Source organism: Trichogramma pretiosum, unplaced genomic scaffold (genome assembly GCF_000599845.2).
Source record: "Trichogramma pretiosum strain Unisexual culture from Peru unplaced genomic scaffold, Tpre_2.0 scaffold145, whole genome shotgun sequence".
Taxonomy (NCBI): domain Eukaryota; kingdom Metazoa; phylum Arthropoda; class Insecta; order Hymenoptera; family Trichogrammatidae; genus Trichogramma; species Trichogramma pretiosum.
In genome coordinates, this window is record NW_019640819.1 from 181461 (window position 1) to 196887 (window position 15427).

At 42.9% G+C, this 15427-nt stretch overlaps 1 protein-coding gene across 4 annotated transcripts in view; it reads right to left on the minus strand.

The window, feature by feature from the left end:
• LOC106657162 (AF4/FMR2 family member 4-like) overlaps window positions 1–15427 on the minus strand; it is a 30501-nt gene that overhangs the window by 11243 nt on the left and 3831 nt on the right. The window contains exons 2-5 of one of the 4 annotated variants that reach the window (XM_023462745.1): window positions 14092–14858; window positions 11624–11978; window positions 10442–10830; window positions 9211–10030 (exon numbers count right to left, since the gene is read on the minus strand). In XM_023462745.1, the coding sequence (XP_023318513.1) occupies window positions 9996–10030; window positions 10442–10830; window positions 11624–11978; window positions 14092–14551 (1239 nt within the window). In that variant the 5' untranslated portion in view covers window positions 14552–14858 and the 3' untranslated portion in view covers window positions 9211–9995. Of the gene's footprint in view, window positions 1–7115; window positions 7434–9210; window positions 10031–10441; window positions 10831–11623; window positions 11979–14091; window positions 14859–15427 lie in introns of those variants that run through there. The other 3 variants (XM_014378516.2, XM_014378517.2, XM_014378518.2) reach the window with 3 other exon arrangements.

Consider the following 15427-nt stretch of genomic DNA (forward strand, 5'->3'; position numbering starts at 1 on the left):
ACAAAGTTCTGGGCCAATATTGACGCTTTCCATGGCTTTACGCATGTGTATCTATTGTTACGCTTATACTATCCGATATATAAGTCGAGCTTGCGGCAGCCGAGGCAAAAAAGTTCGCGTCGATACTTCGTCTTACTTAACGATGTATTCGACGCGTATGCGTTTTCTCGTGCCGTATACTCAACGTCGCGACGATCGCGTATGTGGATACAATTCCGTAAATACGTTTTTACGACTATCGTCCGCGCGTGCGGATTGATATATTATAAACGTCGATCGAAACGTATATTATACGTCAGTTCACGGAGGGGGGCTACAAAAATCGATCGAGCGAGTTTCAAAGCTCTCTTATACTAAGGCGTGGGTGTGTATTAAACCCGAACGTCATCCGTTTCGCGCACAGACAGACAGTCTAGATCGACTTTAAAGAGAAAGAGACGCAGTGCCGAGGAAAAGCTCCCCTTTTGTTCTCGCAACTGTGTGAAGCTCACGAAGCGCCAGAGAGAAACGTCGTGAAAAGCTCCGCGTGAATGGATTTTCCGAGCCTTTGAGCGCGAATGTACCGCGAATTATACGACTGTAGTAGGGGGGGGGGNGGGGGGGGGGGGGGGGGGGGCGTTTAGTTTTATTATGCATTCAATTAGCTCGTATATACCGAGAGGTATTATAATTCATAAGTCGAGTTATAAACGCGGTGTGGGTTAAGTTAAGAGAAATGAAAAAAAAAAAAAGAAAGGAGATTCCGACGAGAGCTAGAGAATTATCCCGCGCCGAGCTTGCGCGCGATGTTTTACGCGCAATTATTTATATAGACGCTTCTTCTTTATACAAGCCTCGATCTCCTTCTCGCGCCGGCGTTTTAACTGACCGCCCGATGAAAAACTTCTTGCGGGATCGCTCACAAAAAGTTGAGCTTTGAAGCCGCATAACTAATTATAACTTTTTTCACCAAGCTGATGCTCTATACAGTGTTTTTCTTTCTCCATTTTTTTTTGCACAACTTTGTATAGCTATACTTTCGGCGCATTATGGTACAGTTAATTTGATTTAGAATTTAAACATATTATAAAATAATACAAGATGAAAATTTGGTTTCGTCAAAGTTCATTATAAAGTACGCGGCCCCGCGCGTGCTATAGGCATGATATATTATAAATTATGCATATACACGTGGTACGTCGCGCGCGCGCGAGTTACGGCACTTGATAAGCGGCCTCCTTACGCGTTTACACACACACACACACATAGGACAAGGTGGAGCGTATTATGCGTAAACGGATATCCTTACATGCAGAGAGGGTGTGCGGGGTGAAGGGGGAAGTTTTGAAAATTCATTTACTCGCGCGCGTGCGATAACCGCGGCACTACGAGCGAAATTTCGAAACTCGAACTTCGGTATTTCTCTCGGTTTCTGCTGCAGCCGAACGAGAGCGAAATATCGTACGGATTTCGCGATATCTATTCTAGCTCGAAAAACAAGCGCTATGTTGTGTAGTACGTACGTGCTAGTATTGCGAAATTCATTTGGCGAAAAGCTCACCATCGTCGTCGTCGTCGACGTCGTTGTGTCTCTCACTCGGCACGAATGATGATCATTTTGACGAGCGAATCAACAATTATCACCTAACCCGTTTCAAACCAAATAATGGAAATTTTCTGTTACGCACACACACACACTGGCCATTTGACCTATATTCTACGCTTCTCTTTACTTTACTTTCTTTCATTTTTTAATTGATCAATTCCCAAAATCACCAGCTACGTCGACTCGATAAAATACCTTTATCGTCATACGTATATACCCACTGTGTGCTGCGAGATCGTGACCGAGAGCTGAAAAGCCGCCGAGCGGTGCAACACGCCTCGTATCGAAGATCGAGCTAATTGGATTTCACGTGCTCGAGCGGAGGCGGCGGCGGCGGCAAAGAACGGTGGCGACCTTTAGCAGCAGCTCTATATATAATATTAGAGAGGGTATAGAGAGTCACGCTCGATCGAATTCGGCGCAACGATTTCTCGCGCCCGAGAGAGAAAGGTAATAATTCATTTTTCGAACTTTTCCTCAGCTGCAATCGGCGCGCCCGGAATTAAAACGTCAACGCCCGGCGCGCGAATATCCGCTTTCTGGTGGGTGGGCGAGCGCATTGATAAAATTCAGTAGGTGCAGAGCTTTTACATGTATCCCAGGGGTCGGGAGGGATCATTATAACGATCGATATTTTTTTATCTTTGCCTTTTCTTGACTTTTCGCGCGAGTCAAAAGGCATCGCTCTATCTATCTGTTATATATTACCTAGCTGTATATATGCAAGCGAGACTTTTTCCGCCGAAGTAAATATTCAATTTTTCTTTCATGTCGGGATGCCTCTGCATTCACTCACACACACACACGATGTTGGGAGCAATCGACCTCTATACGTACTCGAAACTGCCTGTGCCCTCCGAACCTGCGCGAGCTGCTCGAGTCACCTCCCTTTTTTTCGAACTTCAAACTTTCTCCTTTTTATTTTTTTTATCTTTCGCGCATCTTTTATTTTCATCACATCGCCACCGTAGCTATTCAAATGACGCGCGCGCGTACACACCGAAAAAAAACACCCAACTCTATATATCTATATCGCGCCCCGCTTATCGAACTGCATTTTCACGTTCATACTCGCTCGAGTTGCGCGGCACTTCTCTCGCATTCCTGACATTTTCATACACTCTCGGCCTTTATATTGAATTTTCATTTTAACGTGTAGCGGGGGTGGTGGCGTTTTATATAGTAAAATACTAACTGCGAGATAACCCATACCCAGCGATACGATGCAGAGTAGCTATGTATAGTACGATCGACATTCCGGGCAGGAAATCTTTCGGAAAATTTTGCACGCGCGCGCGCGGTATGAAGTTGCGGGGATTTAACCGAGTGTATCTTTAAGCATAAATTTTCTTTCCCACGAATGTGTGTAAATGTCACGCAGAAAAATGTCGTAATTAATAGCCCGAAAATCCGGCCACCAACTACGGCGTATCGCGACCATTAAAAGCTCTCTCTCTCTCTCTCTCTCTCTCGCGTCGACCGGACGACGCGTACATAAACATACGCTAATGTTCCACTCATTAACGTTAATACGCGCATTCGACACGAGCTTTTACACAACCCATACGTGTTATTACGTATATGTAGCCGGTACAATAGACAACTTTCAATTTACTCGAAGTAAAGTAAAACGTAACGACTGATCAAATTTATTTAGGTATAGACCAGAGAAAACTTAAATAGAACTTCTGTGCCTAAGTCCCGCCAGCGCAAATACAAGCAAATTCGGCTCGCGTGTGACGTCAATAAAACGTCGACCTCCAAGGACAAAGTCGTCAAACTTCGTTATAAGCCACACACACGCACACATAAGTTATAGGCGCCGTATAGCTCTTGGATGATGTTTATTAGCTTAAAAAAACGTTGAACCGCTTGGCGAAAGAGAATATACAGATTGACTGTATTTTTGAAAGTGACGTATTGTCGAAGTTGAGGTAATTTTTTATTTGTGAGTTTGAAGTTTGAAAGCAGCTTAGGAAAACATTTCCCGATGTCTTTGAAGTAACTAAAGATTCTATGGCTTCTGATGATTTTAAGACGTTCTTACCAGGACAATTTTTAAGTGTCTTTTAACTAATCCCCACTTTTATCGCATATTCAATTTATGTAAAAGTTAATTCTGTCCAAATAAACTTACCGTCGAAATAAACTTCGCTTATCAATTGAAATCAATCAATTTATGAAATAAGACTATACCGTAAACTCTCTTTTTAAATCGTGACAAGTTAATTATAAAATAAAATTATATTTAACTTATTTAAAAAAAAGCCAAGTTCAAAAAGACAGAAAAGGGCGCTGAAAGTTGGGCTAGTAAAACTTTAATAACGATGTATCAGTATACCAGAAAAACCAATTAATCTACTGAATGGTAAATTTTAAACCAAAAATAACAATTTTAATAAAAGGAGAATATACAAGGGTTTGAAATTTTAATAAATAATCCAGGGGCTTCCCTCGAACCGATTCATTTTGTTTTTCATTACTTTATTTGTACGGAAAGAAATTTCGCTATCGAATTTTGTTATTATTTCACAGCAGAAAAGCAATAATTTTTTACTTCCTATAATGCGTATAATACGTATAATGCGATTGATTTAATTTTTGTTCCAATTTCGATTTCGATTTCAATTGCTAAAAACGTCATCCAGCTTTTACGCTGTAATAAAACACACTTTTGAATTATTACAAATAATTTTATGCCCTGCTCGAATATATAACACCGTAATTTTTTTTCAGTTTTAAGAAAAAACTCTTGAATACCGGTTACTGATGATTTTTTTTCTTTCATATAATTCTTACTTTTTATAGAGATGGCCTCGAGCGCAGCACAGATTATGTCAAGTGTTCAGAAAACTTGAAACTTCCGATGCTTAGAGAGAGAAAGAGAGAGAAGCGCCGGTCGATCGTTATAAACGTGAAAAACACGCGCGGGGGGGCTCGTGTAAGAAAACGAGCAAAACAAGACGACTCGCAGCTCGCGAGCTCAAAAGAGACGCGTTGTGTAAAGTAATGTTCAACCTTCGGCGTGGCGTTTAACTGCTTAAAATTGCTGTTGCATATAATACACATCGACGCAGGTCTAGTTTGATTTCGACGAGCGCGAAATTTCAATATTGCAACGCGACCGTGAATTCGACGCTAATTCGACAGAGACGATGCTGCATTTTGACGCCTGGCTCCCCAATTCGTGGAGCTTGCAAGCTCGAACTCGACGTTAATATTGTAACAATCGCATATAATTGTTCCCGTAATGCATCGATTGACATCTCGAGGATATCGCGTCGCAATTTACATATTTCATCGATTCATCTTACTGCGAACTATACCGGTTAACGAATTTATCGCTAAATATTTTTGGGAAAAGCTCCAATAAACGAGCTCGAGCTTTTTGGATTATACTTGGCACAAACGAGCTGTGGCTGCTGCTCGTTTATTATCGTATCGAATTCCTCGACTTAGCAGCGTTACGGATGTTTTAATTGAAACAATTTCCCAAACCTGTGCACTATCACGAAATACCACCGACGTTTGTAGCGAGAGAAATAATTATCCACGTCAAGATCAGCTCTTACGAGCGAATCGATTGTATGTAACGCTAAACAATAGCCTCTCCGGCTCAACCTAGATGGATCTGTAAATTATCAAAAGCTCCGAGCACTTGTCAAGATTCAAAAATCTAGTTTCTGCAATTGTTTCGGAAGGCCGTAAGAAAAATTCAAACGAGCTGAAAGCGAGCACGTGTAATAAATGCGTAATACACATATAGCTTTTTCTCGAGCTGTGCGGACTCGTAATCGCTCAGATGCTGCCTAGAGGCTGCCGTGTGCAAGCTCGCAAGTATATGCTATATAGGTGTTCGATCTCGCTCGTTGAGACGGCGGTAATTTACGAGCCACAGCAGCAATAGCAGCTCGCTCGGCACGTGCATATATATACTCTTCTACACACATACAGAGATATACGCTCGCGCGTCTCTCGTCTCGAGAGATTCGCATCGAAGCTAGAGAGCTTTCGCTCGTTTCGCATGACCGTGCGTTACATTATTTACATGTATGTGTGTACGTATACGCGGTCGTATTTGTGTGAGCGATCCATATGAAGTAGTCGCGCGGAGAAAGGAAAAACTCGATCTCCCGTGCCATCTGTGCGCGCTCGAGCTCGCGAGCTTGCAGGCAGTACAGCAAAAAAAGCTCGACCCCGCAGCGTACTACGAAATTTCAATTTTATCCACCGCGCATATCTGTATATTTCACGCTTCATCGCGAGCGGTGAGATTGTGTGCGCGCGTGGGCCACGGCAGCAAAGTTTTCGTTACGGAGAAAGCAACGCTCAACTTTTATGATAAATAATCCCCCCGAGCTGCCACCGAGAGACAGATGCAATAGCTCTAGTTCGCGGCCGCCGAACGCGCAACAGAGCGTGCAGATCGTACATATATAACAAAAAACGTAAATAAATAAATCATATCGCTCGCTCACTCGCTCGCGAGCTTCTTCCTCGCGCTCGGCTTATCCGTATAATAGATTTTTTCTTTTTCTTTTATTATTATTATACTCTGCGATCGCTCGTGGAATGCTTTTGATCCTCGCTCACGCGGACGATATATATATGTAATACGTAACAACGTGTACGCGCGGCGCCTGTCAAAATATTTTCGTTGCTCTATCTCCGGATAGATCGATAGGCGAACCAACGATATACGGCATCGTGGGCCACACGTTCGTACTCGTGTCAGACTATACAAGCCGCACGTACGTATGTACACAAACACACACACACACACACTGCACGTACGTGTACGAACGTTGCGGTTTTGCACCAGCCGGGTCGTATATTTTTGTTTCGCGAATGATATTTTGGTCGAGATAATACGTGCGCCCTCGTCCCGTTGCATAATGAGGAGTAGGAGGAGGAGTGCGAGGAGAGTAGCAGCAGCTTCGTAAGCAGCTGCTGCTGCTACTTCTCTTTATTATTTTTTTTTCCTCTCTTCTTCTTCTTCTTCTTCTTATTTTTTTTTCCGCGCGCAGCAGCATCTCTCAGCGCGCGGAAAGCTCGTTTAATTTGCAAATACAAGGAGGTTGGCTATATAGATCGGGCCGAGTCTTTTTAAGCTCGCGCGCGACAGCGCTCTATTATACAGGGGGAATAGGAGAGCTGCTGCTGGTTTTACACTTTCGCTCGCTCGCGCGCGCGCGCCAAAGCTGGCCGGCTTGGTCTGGAGGATTACAGTACTTTGCAGCTGGAGCTCCAACGAGCAAACGCGCGCAAGTAGCAGCATCCTGGAGAAGCGAAAAGTCCTCTCGTTTTATTGCCTCGTTTAACGCCGATGAATGCTGGCGAAAATTACGCGGAGCTTTTACAAGAAAAATTTAGTATAAATCTTGAATAATGAGTCTTTGCGGGTGTACTGCTGTGCAGTGGGAGCGATAAAAAAAACCAAGAGAGAGAAAGAGAATGGATGAAACCAGCTGTGTGCTGTGCGCGAGCAATTGAAAATCACAGGGCCGTGTTATATATACACAAAAACAACTCGACTCCTTTCTTCGGGTTTCTTCTTGCGGGCGCAAAGGCCGAGCCTCAAAAGCTCGCGGGCCGACGTCACACAAAAAAGCTCGGGCACGAGCGAGCTTTAAAAGTAAATTAAACGCCCGCAAGCTCGTGCACAGGAAAGAATCACCAAAAAAAAAAAAAAAGAAAAAATCACCGTACACACAGTAGAGTCCGCGCACCAACACACAACAGAACACAGCGATTTTTCTTTTCTATTTACTATCGTATACTCTATATGATTTTTTTTTTCAAAAACGCGTCTCACTCGTCGAATAATCGTGTTGATGCACCGCGACGGAAATCCACCGGCTGACTGACTGACTGACTTTCGAAAGTCGTGCAGCAGCAGCAGCCAGCGAGTGAGTGAGCGAGAGTAAAAGAGAGAGAGAGACGCGCGCCTTTAATTTGGGGTGCAGCAGCAGCAGCAGCAGCGGTAAAGCAGAGCAGCTCTCGCCCTCGACCTCGCGGTACATAACATATACACACGGAGCTAGAGCTCTCTCGCTGGCGCTGGCGGCTCTCTCGCCTATATATCCCGCAGCACGGCGCGCAGCGATCCACATCAGAGTGAGAGAGAGCTTGCAGCGAGTAGAGCGAGAGAAAGAGACAGATGAACCGCAAGTAGTGTACGAGAGAGTAGTATACACACATAAATCCCTGGCACGTTGTGTGTGCGCGCCTTTACATCTATATAGCCGCGCACGTTTTCCTCCTAAGCCTTACAGTCTCTCTCTCTTCTCTCTCTTTTGCCTCTCGGTCTCTCACACTTGCCTCGCACACTTTTCGCGCGCAGAGCAGCAGCCTCTCGACTCCCACACTATATTCTCGTACTATACGTCGTCGTCGCTGCTGCTGCTGCCACTGCCACTGCTTTCCTAGATAATACACACACACACACATATTATATAGTACAGTAGCTATGGACCGACTGTGTGTGTGTATAAGCTTGCGCGCAAGCTCGAGCAGGCGACATTCTTTTCATTTTTCTTCTTATTTCTTCTTCGCAGAGAGAGAGAGAGAGAGAGCAGCATTTCTCTCACGCAGCTGTGCTTGGCAGAGAGTGCTGTGTATACTATCGACGCGCTACTTAACGGTCGCACAACTCGAATGATAAATAAGAAACGAAGATAAACAGTGGCAGCGGTCGTCGCTTTACATTTCACTGCAAGCACACACAAACACACACATCTATCTGTGCGGGAGAGAATGTGCGGGTAGGTAGACATTATCACAGTATACGCAGGAAACGTATATATCTCGCGAAACGGACGAGGGAGAGAGAGATGGACGAGAGGAGAGCTGCCGCAGCTGTGCACTCGTGGCTCGTCGACGCCGCGTGCATATGCACACGGCGCGGTCTAAATTGTACGCGCGCGCAAGCTCGACCCCCCTATACAGCGCTCGAGTAGGCCGAATTCTTTTTCATCGTTATTTTCTTTTTTTCCTCTTTGTTTTTTGGGTTCAATTTCGTTTTTGTTCGCAAGCTGCCGACCCAGACTCATACACACAGTGGCTTAATTGGCCCCCTCTGCTGTATACATAATTCCGCGACGACGAATCGTGGATGCAACAGCAAATTCCTTCTCTACAACTGCGTACGCTAATAAGCTGATATCTTTCTTCTTCCTCTTCTTCCATGCCTTCTTCTCCTTAGTCTTATATTTATGATAGCAATCAAGTTCGCGTCGGTAGACGTCGTGACGAAAGTAGGTGAAAACGTCTGCTGCTGCAGGTCGTTTATTATATTCCCACTTATATACATTTCTATCTAACTTTTAAAGTAATTCGACGATTAACGCGTAATCATAATTCGTCGTTTGAGGATATGGCTTTTAATCGACCCTCTCATTAATAATAATTATACGTATATTATAGCGAAAGGAGATTCGGATGCCATACTAAAATCGGTCACTACTACTTAAAACGGCGCTGCCGAGCTTATTACGTTATAACACGTGTACACGTGCAAGGCTTCGTATCGCGAAACAACGACAACGTGTTGCGCTCGGCGTTTCAATTTCGCAGGCCTTTGCACGCACACGTGACGAAGTATACAGATATACTAGCGACAATAATTGAGGGGAGAAAAATACATTCGACCGAGGCATTTAATTTTGCACGTTTCAGCTGCAGAGCGTATGCTGCTATACGGCAAAGAAGAAGAAGCAGAAAGAAGAAAGAGGAAAGAAGAAAACTGGCTTAACGCCAGCCGAGCACACAGAGCGAGAAAATTTCGACAGTAGTAGTATAGTACATGCCGAAATAAGTTTTGTAAACGCGTGTAAATTTCAGCTCGTTTTCTCGCTCGCTCGCGCTCATAACTCGAGGTACATAACGAACTGCGAGATCGCGAGCACGGCTAAAGAAACACCCGAGTGCAATGCAGGCTTCTATACACAGGCTTATACGTATATAATGTCAAAACATCAAGACGAATTTCACTTGCGAGCTTTGAAATTATTATCAAATATTTATCATCGTGCGCTGGATCTGAGCGTTTTTCAATTAAGTACATGACGATTTGATGAGGATTACATTAAGAATTCGAAATGTCGAGCGTAATGAGGGTAAATGGAAAATGTACTCTGCGGAGCGAGCGATCGAGATGTCGCGCGCAGTAAATGAGAGTAAATGGTACACGACGGATGCTGTTCATACATTCATTTTGCAATGTAAAAGCAATAATTTCTATTAACGGCGTCCGACTCGATGTTAAAAATAAATTAAATCGCTCTTAATGCGTAAAAAGCCCGAACGAAGTAGAACGACTTTGTTTTTCGATATGGATGCGAGGCGCTTAATTTTGAAACTAGACCAGAGTCATTTTCGAGAAGAAATATATCGACGAAGCATCCATTTTTTATTCCTCCAAATTATCGTGAACTATCCCATCCGCTGTAAGGAAAAACATTAAAGCTGCCGATATATATCTCGTATGCATCCTGCAAAGTACTATACGTGAAGGAAGTAACTTTTCCGTATATATACGCGCTGAGCGTACCAAAGAGAGGGAGAGAACAAGTTTTTTTTTCAAATAAAGCTTATATCATTCTTCTCCTCGATACGTGGGGGCTGAACGAAGTTTTCTCTTTTTTACAAGTATATTGAAGGCGACTTCTCTACTTCTATAATCGCTTGCTATCGTGATACAAATTTTTTCTTACATTCGATTCGAATCTCTTTACTTTGAAATATACCTTCATCGATTCGATATACCTATACACCAGTTATTGTCAAATTCTCTCTTATTAAAAAAATCTAAAATCCACAATTTCATCATCGATTTTTTCGTTAATATAGACTCACCCATCTCGTCGATAATGGGCGCCATCCTCAACGTCACGCCTACGAGCAGCAGCGACATGACGAGCAGCAGACAGGCCGTCGCGACGATGGTCCATCTGGCTCTGGGCGGCAAATCGTCCGGATCCTCCATTTCCAGCTCGATGCCCTCGACGTCGACGATGGTCCTCCGGCGTTTCCGTCGCTTGCGTTTCCGGCGCGGCGGCCTGCGACCCGTGGGCGGCCGCCGCTCGCCGTTATTAGCCGCTCCGGCTCGGCCCTCCGTATCGACGACCGAAGCGCGAGCGGCCTCCAAGTCGACGTCCAGACTCAGCGAGTCGTCCTCGTCGTCGTCGTCGATCTCGTCGGCGTACTGCAGCGTCAAGTAGTCGTCCTCGTCGTAATGGCTTTTTCTGTTTTTTACGACAACGACAAAAAACAATACAAGAAAAGTTTGAGAAAAAGGAGGTCGAGCTTGAGAAAAGAAAAATTACCGAAAACGATTATTATGAAGCAGCTAATCGTTCTCTTTTACCGCGTTTTACCGAAAATATGCCGTACCCCAAAAATAAGGTACGAGTCTTATTTCGAGTTCCAAAATATAAGGTGTGTACTATCAAGTGACAAAAAAAATAATTTAGAAAAAACGATTAGAATACCGTTTTATTAAAAAGTTTTTGAATTACATTGTATTTCCGACTATATTGTAAGCTTTATACCGCATTTTCTTGAAGGGACCAAGGCTAGAATATCACTGTTGAAAATTTTTGAAATTTCAATCATTTTTCATACATTTTCTCATATGAATATTAATAAATTAGTGTATTAAAATTGAAGTTGAATTTTATTTAAAATTAATACAATTTTAATGTAAAATCATATGAATTTTATATGAATTTTAATAGTTTAGTATATTGAAACTAATTAAGTTAACATTTATTTAAAATTAATACAACTTTCATTGAAAATCTTTCATTCATTGATTTCTTTCATTGAATTCTTTATTAAAAATAACTTCTCGATAATTGATTTTTCATAAAAATATTACTTAAATGTCATACATTTAGAAAGTAGTTTTTCGAAAATTGCACCACATGTTATGAATAAACATGTGTAAGCAATGTTTCAAAGGCGTACAGCAATTAAAAAAAAAAAGAAAACAAATAAAGGGCATGACATATTTTCGGTGGAACTCGGTATACTTACAATTGAGCAGCGCTATGTGAAATATAGCAGGCACTTTGGTGGATTCTGGCGGCGGTCGCGTACTCGTGCGTGTCGCTGAGGGCTTGCCGCGACTGCTGCAGGTGCTCGAGCTTGATCGCGGCGAGGTCGGCGTCGTTGATGCCCAAAAGCTCGAAACGCGGATCGCCGCCACCCCCGCCGCGCGTCTCCGAGACGATCGTCTCGCGTCCCTCGTGGGCCGCTGCTGGCGGTAGCGTAGCAGCTGGATTGGGAGGACGATGATGCGGATGCGGATACGGATGCGGAGGCCTCGAGTGTCGTCGACGATTATGATGTCTGCCAGGACTGTCGACGCTCCGTGACTTTTCTCTGCCTCCTGTTTGAGTACGCGGTGAAAAGAAGAATGTATCAAAAGAAGTTATATACGCGCAGACGTCGCTGTGTGTATAACTTTATACGAGGCGATGTTAAAGTTTTTTAATTAATTTTCTGCTCGCGCGCGACTCAGAGAGGCCGTACGCGCGTACCTACTACTGCTGCTATAAAAGAATGAAGTCGCAAGCTCGACGTATATACTACTATAGCGTTTCGGTTGAAAATTAATTTGGATTCTTTTCTTTTTTTGCTACACGCATAATATGCACCGTGCTCGGTGATGGAATACTTTATACACGTATAGAGAGAGAGAACTCGAGTACGCACGCGTGGTGAGAAGAGAGAAAAAAAATCTCAATTTAATTTCAGATTTTTATCTCACTAACTACGTCCTTTTTTTCAATACATATTCAACCTCGAACGGTTAACTCTACTACTGCATTACAGTAGGTACTCGGCCGCTAACGCGTAGTAGCAGTTTAGAACTTTTTTTTGCGCGCGCGAAAGAGAGAGCTTTAACGTCGATAACGTAGTCGAGTATAAAAAGGAGAGAGCTGCTGAATATAAGCCACGCGCGAGCATAAAAAGGATCGCGTAGCTTCCCTTTTCGAGGATGAGGAGGAGCTTTTTTATATACACGCGCGCGCGCGCGCACACAATGTAGCTGGTACTTATGCACTTAACTGCGCAATTCGCCGACAGATTGTCTTCTAAACGTTGAGCCATTGTATTTTATTTTTTTACAATTTTAAATATCGTGAAATATGTCAGCTGTCGAGCTTTCGGCTAGATAGGCTTAAATATTATTTTCAGCAATTTATACGCACGTCTAGCTCGCGTTTATAATTCGAATCTCGCGTACGCGTGTGGTGTGATCGATATATATATGGCCGATTCTCTGTGAAATCGAATGGCCAAAAAAATTTTTTTTCTGCAAATATGAAAAACTTGCTGTTCCCGATGTCAGAAATGTCCCCAAATTTTATTAGAATTTTTGGGACCATCTATCACTCTTTTTCAGGGGCCCGAAGTTGGCCATTTTAGGGTTTTTTTGAAATTCATGAAAAATCACAAATATTAAAATAATTCCTGGATTAAAGTAGAATGATTCAAAAGTAAAAGTGCCCAGCAACTTTTTTGTTGGAAATTGTCCAAATTTTCAGAAAAAAAATATGCCAAAGTGATTGGAACAATCTAGGTAAATGTAAAGCAAAAAAACTAAAAAAAAAACATAAAACAAGAAATCTACTCGAGTTCGAACCGGACTTTCATTTCCTAAACTATGTAAAAAGCTTCCCAAAGATGTCAACTAATGCCTGATAAAGTTTTGTAATGGGTCTTAAAGTTTAACGCAATGTAGACAACAATGTGTGGCGAAAAACATGCAAAAAAGGGCTGAAAATGGCTGTTTTTGGTGATTTTAGGCATTTTGGGCCTATTTTTGACCTTTTTTGCATGTTTTTCGCCACACATTGTTGTCTACATTGCGTTAAACTTTAAGACCCATTACAAAACTTTATCAGGCAGTAGTTGACATCTTTGGGAAGCTTTTTACATAGTTTAGGAAATGAAAGTCCGGTTCGAACTCGATTAGATTTCATCATTTATGTCCCTTTGGCAGTTTTTTTGCTTTACACTTACCTAGATTGTTCCAATCACTTTGGCATATTTTTTTTCTGAAAATTTGGACAATTTCCAACAAAAAAGTTGCTGGGCACTTTTACTTTTGAATCATTCTACTTTAATCCAGGAATTATTTTAATATTTGTGATTTTTCATGAATTTCAAAAAAACCCTAAAATGGCCAACTTCGGGCCCCTGAAAAAGAGTGATAGATGGTCCCAAAAATTCTAATAAAATTTGGGGACATTTCTGACATCGGGAACAGCAAGTTTTTCATATTTGCAGAAAAAAAATTTTTTTGGCCATTCGATTTCACAGAGAATCGGCCATATATATAAAGTGTCGAGCGCACGCAGCAGTGCGATTATTCGAAATATCGGAAAATCCGACCTAAAATTTTCCCGCGTCGAAAATCAGCATAATGGCTGGATATTCGTACGATGAATAAATTAGCGCGCGAGTATAATTCAATCATATTGCTTTCAACGAACCGTGTCGATGTTTGTGCGGGTCCTCGATGTAGTCGCCGCAGGGCGCCGAGTCGTGTCTACGATGTCTGTGTCTCCTGCCCCTTTTGTCACCGTGCGGATGATGCTGACGATGATGGTGATGATGTTTTCCGTGATGATGATGGTGGTGATGATGATGATGCTGCTGCTGATCCGAGGACAGCGTCGAGGACGAGGTGAGCCTCGATCGATTGCGACCGGTGGTCGGGCTGACCGGCACGCTGCCGGCCCGTCTGCGCTTCGCCTTCAGCGCCGCGGCCTCGAGGGCCGAGTCGTGCTTCATGGCCTCGACCTTGCTCTCGACGAGGGCGGCGAGGACGGCCTCGAGGCGTGCCATCTCCACCGGACCCCCGCCGCCGCCGCCGCCGCCGCCACTGGCGATCGCATCCTCCGTCGAGACCGCCTTGTCCGCGACATCGGAGCTCGACGGCATTACCGTCATGATACGCGCGACATTGCGGTGGCTTAATACTCAACTGCGTCGTGCTCATCAACTGCGGAGGTATAATAATATAATAATGCACTGCACACTGCACACTGCACTGCACTTATTGCGAGAGGCACTGCACTGCTGAACAGCACACACACACGCGCGCACGCAGACACACCACTCGAGACACTAGCTCATCTTTGGCTTTTTCTTTCTTCTTTTTTTTTTGTATTATTAATCACCACTGCGCAGTAGCGAGGAGAGGTGGCGACGACACATTCGCTCGGTCGTCGTACATCTTCGGCAATCGCGGCTGAACCTGAAATCACAGGCAAAATCATTTTGTATTACGGTGACGTTATAATTAATAGAAAGATTTTTTTCTTCTCGTAAAAAAATTGAATTTCATGTAGAAGCTTTGAAATTGATATTATTTTTTGATTAAATTTACAGTTTTTCTTTTCAGAAACTAAATTTCTTTGTGATGTAAAACGCCGATTGATTCAAATTTGAAATTTAATAACAACATCGTTATTGCTTATTCGCAGGACGCTTTTATAACTATAATAAAATTGACTGCTATAATCAGCTTATAATACAACAGAAAGCAGAAGAATGAATACTCATACAATTATGTGCGTATACTTATACAATTATGCCATATTGCCACTTGCAGATTTACATGTTTAGGATATTAGCCGTCTAGCGGTGGAAGCGGAATTTAAGTGTGATTGCGTTTTCACATACTTATTGTGCGGATACAAAACAAATACAGTAAAACTTCGATAATTCAAAATTCTCGATAGTTTGAACCTTTAGCGTTTTCGATATAAATTCAATGTTAATTTACCTCGATAATTCGAACAATATCATAATTCGAAATTTTGA